The sequence below is a fragment of the Liolophura sinensis genome, chromosome 7 (assembly GCF_032854445.1).
Source record: "Liolophura sinensis isolate JHLJ2023 chromosome 7, CUHK_Ljap_v2, whole genome shotgun sequence".
NCBI lineage: Eukaryota > Metazoa > Mollusca > Polyplacophora > Chitonida > Chitonidae > Liolophura > Liolophura sinensis.
This window is the reverse complement of record NC_088301.1, coordinates 28,883,157-28,889,935: the sequence shown is the minus strand read 5'-3', so window position 1 is coordinate 28,889,935 and position 6,779 is coordinate 28,883,157. Positions and strand designations below refer to the sequence as shown.

The window sequence follows — 6,779 nt, the reverse complement described above, 5'->3', positions numbered from 1 at the left end:
AACTTAGTTACAAGTGCTGTTTTCCAGTGGGATAGCAGTAAATGTTGATTTCGTCGGCCTAGACCATGTGTTCGTATGTAAATCGGGTTGTTTTGCCCGGTGACGAGATAGAAAACCTTAAAGAATCAGAAAAAACCCACAAAGTTTTGTTAGGGCCGGGGCTGTACAGAGAGGCGGACAGTGTGTTTGCATCCAAACCCGGGGTATTAAAGTTTAAAGAGCCAAATGTGTACTGGGTAGATTGTCAACAACGAAGGGTAGGCCTGCGCTATGCTAAACCAGTGCATGAGTCTGTTTATTATTTTTTTTAACACGTGTTAGAGTAAACAACTGATTAAGGCAGGAAAGACACATTTAACACTCCATCCCGTATGTGCTAGTTTACATATGCATATCATATGCATTTCATATCACCAGCGTATTTTTTGTTTGTTTTAGGAGATAACGTTACATTAACATTGCTTTGTCATGGCATGACGGTAATTTTGTGTGGTATATATACTGAAAGTGATAAATCTCGCGACTTCACATATGTTGAGACAAGACAGAGTGGGGTTTGCAAACTAATGTGGCGAAAAGATGTGATTATACGGCAGCAGCTAAGGGTACCATTGGACCGACAGACCTGGCTAAACTAGCTGTGTCTTCGATCTAGCAAGTACCGTAAAATCTGGTCTTTTAGCTGCGTTACTTTGCGTTAGCCCCCACCCTGTCTCGCCCATATCTGCGTGAACTCGCGGGACTAGTGAAATTAATGAGATTCCTGAAATGCTGTTTTGAGTGGTGCCTCAGTGTGGATGTGCGTAACATCATGTCATAGGTGTGATAAACAAAAGCACGTGATTATTTATATGTATATGGTACAGCATTAGAGTCTTTGGCGACAGACCAGAATTTAACTGCAATCCAGTTTCTGAAAATGTGTTTTTCTAAATTTTCGACTTGAAACTGTCCTAGAAGTATTTGACTGCATGTGTTGTGCATTTTGACTCTAGCATATTTTAGGGGTTATTTATTCTAGAGTATCCTTGTGGCAAAAATCAATAAATCATAATCATATAAATTCTTATAATTTTTTTTCCTTATCAGTATGTGCCGGCTCGAGGAGATGGGGTGATAGGCGTGGTGATGGCAAAGGCTGGAGACGTCTTTAGGGTGGATGTAGGGGGCAGTGGATTGGCTACTTTGTCCTACCTTGCCTTTGAGGGGGCGACCAAAAGAAACAGGCCTGATGTTAAGGTTGGAAATTAAATATGAGAAACTGTTAAATTATTCTAGATATTGTAGGACGACGGTTGCATTGTAGAACGACCTGCTTGCAACCCGATCTCCAGCGAAGGATTGATGGGTTTATGTGACATTATGTCTAGAATGAGTCGGAGCGGTTTCTACAGCTGTTTAACGTCTCTTTCTGAGATGTGTCAAATGAATCCACTGATCTTGCGCAGGCATTGTTACCCGTGGACGTCCAGATCACAGACAACCCGAAAAATTCCATGGCATTCAAAGCCACAATATCTCTGTGCTGGCCTTTAGTACTAGACCCATTGTATGTGACACCTGGAAGTTTCTGGTTCAGAGATAGTATACGGGCCTCTGTGGCTCAGTTGGTTAATGCGCTAGTGCAGCATAATGACCCTGGAGCCTCTCATCAATGTGGTTGCTGTGAGTTCAAGTCCAGCTCATGCTGGCTTCCTCTCCAGCCGTAAGTGAGAAGGTCTGTCAGCAACCTGCAGATGGTCGTGGGTTTCCCCGGGGCTCTGCTCGGTTTCCGTCCACCATAAAGCTTGCTGTCATCGTATAAGTGAAATATTCTTGAGTACGGCGTAAAACACCAATCAAAAAAATAAATAAATCAAATTCAGTATACTCCTCTTCTTTTTTTTGTACGTTCTTCACTCAGTTTCTTCATATTACTGTTGTTACTATGACCAATAGAATTTACACAGAACCTACAGGGCCAAATTGCTGTGCCCCAATCTTTTTTTTTATTAATGCATGCAAGTTCGAATGCGCTGCTTGTTAATTTTCACATCAATGGTGAATACAGGTGTAAAAGGGGCCATGCCTTTGAAAGGCCAAAATTCGTAAAATACACGAATAGAACTAAAAAAATAATATAGCAAAATGTTTGTAAACGTCATTGTGTGACAGATAAGCGTGTTTATAGTAATGGATGGCTTGATTGCGTATCGATTTTAATTGGACTGAAATCACCAAAACGGGAAGATTTCATATCTTCTTTACAAATAATAACAAGATGTGGGAGGAACAATATTAGAATCCCCCAAGGCAAGGGGTGACAGATGCAACACAGAAACATCATCGAAACCGAAACTGAAACTGAAGCAATGGTATACCCTTTACAAATGACCCTTGAGGCATAAGAAGAGCATTCAATATGCCAATGCGTAGATGCGTTATCTATTTTTGCCACCATATTGCCATTGATAAAAAAGTCTTTTTTTCTCGAAAACGGTTAATGCAATTGAGCAGATGCACTACATTCAGACAAATTGAGTTTGCAAGAATTACATTTACATCTTGAAAACTTGAAATGCACTGATTATCAAATTTAGCATGTGATCAAAAATGTTTGATTTTCAATAGTATGGCTATGCTACCTGACAGCGTTTGATATGCTCATCACAAATTGGGTCTTATTTCTTTTGTGTGCTTTACAGCTTTGTCATAAAGCGTGATCAACGTTCGAAAAAGCCAAATTTTCCCATATTTGTAGGTTACTTGATGGCAAACCTACCATACAAATATTATTTTCAGGTGTCTATTTCTCAAGTGTCTAAAAAATATTGAAGACCACATTTATATTTAACTTTTCGCACTTATGTAGTTTTAATGTTTTCTCCGCCTTTAAAAGGTGTGCCCAATAACTTTTGGGCTAATTCAGTCACTTGGCTTGATGGCTTTATTGTATTTTAAATCAAAACCGTTTCAATGATTCTTCTTCTGAATGAATTAATCTAGTACCATCAAAACAGTACAGATGTTTCTCCAGGACCTTTTCCAAAATTTGCAGTTCTTTTTTGTTTTTATTCAGATTAATCTTTGACTGAGATATCAAACTACTAAAAGCAGGTCAGTTTTAATAACTGTCTAAAATGTTGTCAAGTACACTTTGATGTTGAGATTACAAATCTGCAAAATTTTATGTTTTCATTGTGACCCAAAAACAATGCAGACTGATGTAACCAGAAATTAGATCATCTCTCTCGGAAGAACAACTTCAACCCCAGATCGCTCGCTATTAAACAGCTTTATAAATTACCATTGTTTATGCAATTACAGGTGCATTCCAGAGGTGGACACCAAACATTATAACATATTATGACTTGTGCTATTATTGTGCTGGCAGGTGGCTGATCTGATTCATGCTCGGTTTATTGTGGCCAACAAAGACATGGAGCCCGAACTAACGTGTATAGACGGCCAAGGACGGAGTAGTGGCTTCGGGGTACTGCGTGGAGACACATGCTTTATGCTCACATGTTCCATCAACTTATGTCGACAGTAAGTTCATTAACATTTCTTCTTAGGATCATTAACAAACATTGGCTGAATGGCCAAGGTGCTTACCTTGCAATAACCTATAATTACATCATTGTTTAATTTATGCCAGTGCATTCTAGGAAAAACATGGATCTGTAGGGATTTTGTTTAAGATCAGGTTTGTATAACAAGTGCAGTGTACAACAGTGCCACGTGTTGCCCGGTTTCCTCCCACTATAATGCTGGCTGCCATTGTATAAGTGAAATATTCTTGACTATGGCATAAAACACCAATCAAATAAATAAATAAGTTGAACAGTTGATAAGGTAGTAAGGTTTGGGGCTATTACTTTTGGGCACGACTTTTCAGCTGATTTTATAGGAAATCAGGATTTCTTGATTTCTGACATTTGACCAAAAGTAGCTGACATTTGAACAAAATTACCAAGTGTTTTGTTAACACGGGTCAGCAAGTAGGAGAAATTTCAGCTGATTTTGATAGAAAAGATTCCCTCTCTTGGATTACCACAGCAAACGAGGTGCTGATTGAAACTTGGTCTTTGCCGGGAAATTTGTAGACTACCCTGCTGTCACTGTGGGACTATGATGACAATAAGCAAGGTCATAAACGTAGTCTTATGTTACACATTTGCTATCCATATGGCAGCGGTGACATGTACACGTCACATTTGGAAACGTTCGTCATGTTAGCGAAAAATTCTTGTGTGGAGCAAACAATAAGTCAATCAGTCAATCATTCATGTCAGTTGTCAGTGACTTCTTCTGGGTTATCACCTGTGATAGGTGTAATAATGTCTAGATTTATGTATGCTTGATTGCATCAAATGTGTTTTATTGTTTTTTTTTAACTCAGGCTTTATTTCTGCATCAATTTATATTTCTTTATCAGGATACTGACACCTCAATGTGTGCTGATGAAATCCCTTGGGAAGGGCATTCCTTTTGAAAGTGTTGTAGGCCTGAATGGCAGAGTTTGGGTGAAAACCAGATCTGTGAAAGAGACAATCGCTGTAGTGAATGCTATCCAGGCTGCAGAAAATATGACAAATGATCAGATTAAGTCCATGTGCACTCGTCTCATGGACTCTTTAGCAGGGTTTTCATCTGAAGAAATGGAGACATAACGGCAGTGAATGCAGGACTGATATTTGGTTGTTGTTGTATATGTCCTGATTGCAGAAACAAGGAAAGTTCTGAATGCTCAATCATGAACACTCATTTTGTACCTCGTGGCAGAATGTTTTGGCGTTGGCCACATTTCATTCTTACATGCAAACTCACGATTTTGTCTGACTTTATGAGTGTCTCCAAGAAATGAGAAATAAGTGTGCTGAAACAGTGCCCTAATTCTTCTAATTTTTGGAACAGATATTAGTAGTGCTGAAAACTGGATATAATATCTCTTTCCAAGCTTTGTGGAAAAATAAAGATATGGGTATGTTGTTCATTAGATGAACTTACCATGTAAGAAAAAGAAACTTGATATTCTGGCTACAATAACATGTTCACTGGCTAAAAAGAGCCGACCAGGTGTCCCAAAAATAAGAAGAAATAGGGTAAGCCCAGGGTGGTTTCTGTGTGACTCTCTGTGATAAATCTGGATATTTTGACTGGGTAGCTGTACAGAGCTCTCTACCTTTGCTAATACTCCATTAGAGCTGTACATTCTTTCATTTACCTTTCTTGGAATAGTGGTGCCAGAGTTCTGCCGTCTCGCACCTCATGCACTTGTGTCCCTAGCTAAAGTACAGACCTGCAACAATTGTTCCGTGGTGGCCTGCTGGTCTAACATCGGCCCATGTTTAAATGAAACCAACTAGTAATGGCGACCACGTCCCGTATGTAAACACTGACTAGTGACTTCCATAACTCATGTCACTGAAGATATTTACAGAAAGATTTCATTTGAGTGAGTGCTTGGGGTTTCAACAATTTTTCAGTCATATGACGACGAAGGATTCCTTGGGGTATATGTAATGTGCCTCCTTGTAGCAGGACAGATTTGCATCGCTCTTTTATCTAGTGCTGCTTCACTCAGACAACTTACCGAAGGCAAGTAAGGCGCCCGCCCGAGCCATTATACTGATACGGGGCAACCAGTTGTTGCACTATTCCCTTCATGCTGAACGCCAAGCGAGGAAGTTACAACTTCCTCTTTTAAAGCCTTAGGTGTGACTTGACCAAGGATTGATCCTGGATCTACCGTTCCCGAAGCGGACGCTCTACCAACTGTGCTATCCGGGTCGGTAGATTTCATTTGATGACCGACATAAAATTAAAACTAATCTGTAACTGGGGCAAATTTAGTACAGTATCTAAAGTCAACATAAAGTCTGTCACTATATATATATATATAGAAAAAAGGATATAGGACACAGTTATCACAGAAAAATAAATTCCATAAAGTTCTGAAAGCTGAGAATGTGAAGTTCAGACGGACAATTCACTCCAAATAGCCATGTTGTAGAAGCCCTTATGAACTTGGCCAGTAGCTAGTGCTGACAGTGTCGAGTGGTAGTTGGCTGTCACGTCAAGAAACTTATTAGCTCTCGATTGTCAATGTGGTTTCTTATAGTGGATAGACAAATATTGATGCAATATATTGGATTTTGCGGTTAGTTTAAGCTTTAAACCAATGCCTTTTGAACTACACATGTATGAACAGGGAACTGATAATGGCTGCCCATCTCACAATGCATACATGTTGGGCAGGAGACTGCAGTAACTTGTCGGGGTAAACTGGCAAGAAAACCGCCTTGGAGGAGTCATTGCTTGAAGAACTATTGTGGTTTTGCATTATTTTTCCTTAGCAAAGTCAGATTTATTACTCAAATATCTTTCCGAAATCTGCATGAAAGAGTTCGTTATAAATGAGTAGGTATTGCTATGTCTGCTGAATTCCTTGATGTCAGTACAGGCCTAATGTAGAATTTTAAAAATATTTATAGAACATTTCTGGAATACTACTTTATTAATTAATTCAGGTTTAGTGGCTGACTATGTTCACTTTAATTCATACAACAGATAAACTTCAGCAGAACGAAAAAGAGCCATTGATAATGTAAAGATAAAGCTGATGTCAGATTGTGGAAATACTTGAGCTTTTTCCTTCCCAGTATGTTAAGTTTTTAGTCTGCCCAATACATTTGCTAAACTTCATATCCATTCAGAATTTGTACACTAAAATTGTGTTAATAACAAATGATCACTGAATAAAACAACCATGTTGTAAACGTTTAACATGTATTTGT

General features: G+C 39.0%; 1 protein-coding gene across 1 annotated transcript; it reads left to right on the top strand.

The window, feature by feature from the left end:
- Window positions 1-41: 41 nt before the first annotated feature.
- LOC135469892 (exosome complex component RRP40-like) lies at window positions 42-6,768 on the top strand. Its single transcript, XM_064748526.1, has 4 exons — window positions 42-257; window positions 1,090-1,239; window positions 3,374-3,528; window positions 4,418-6,768. Exons 1-4 carry the CDS (start codon window positions 66-68, stop codon window positions 4,650-4,652), a joined length of 732 nt encoding a protein of 243 aa, XP_064604596.1. The 5' UTR covers window positions 42-65; the 3' UTR covers window positions 4,653-6,768.
- The last annotated feature ends 11 nt before the right edge of the window (window positions 6,769-6,779 follow it).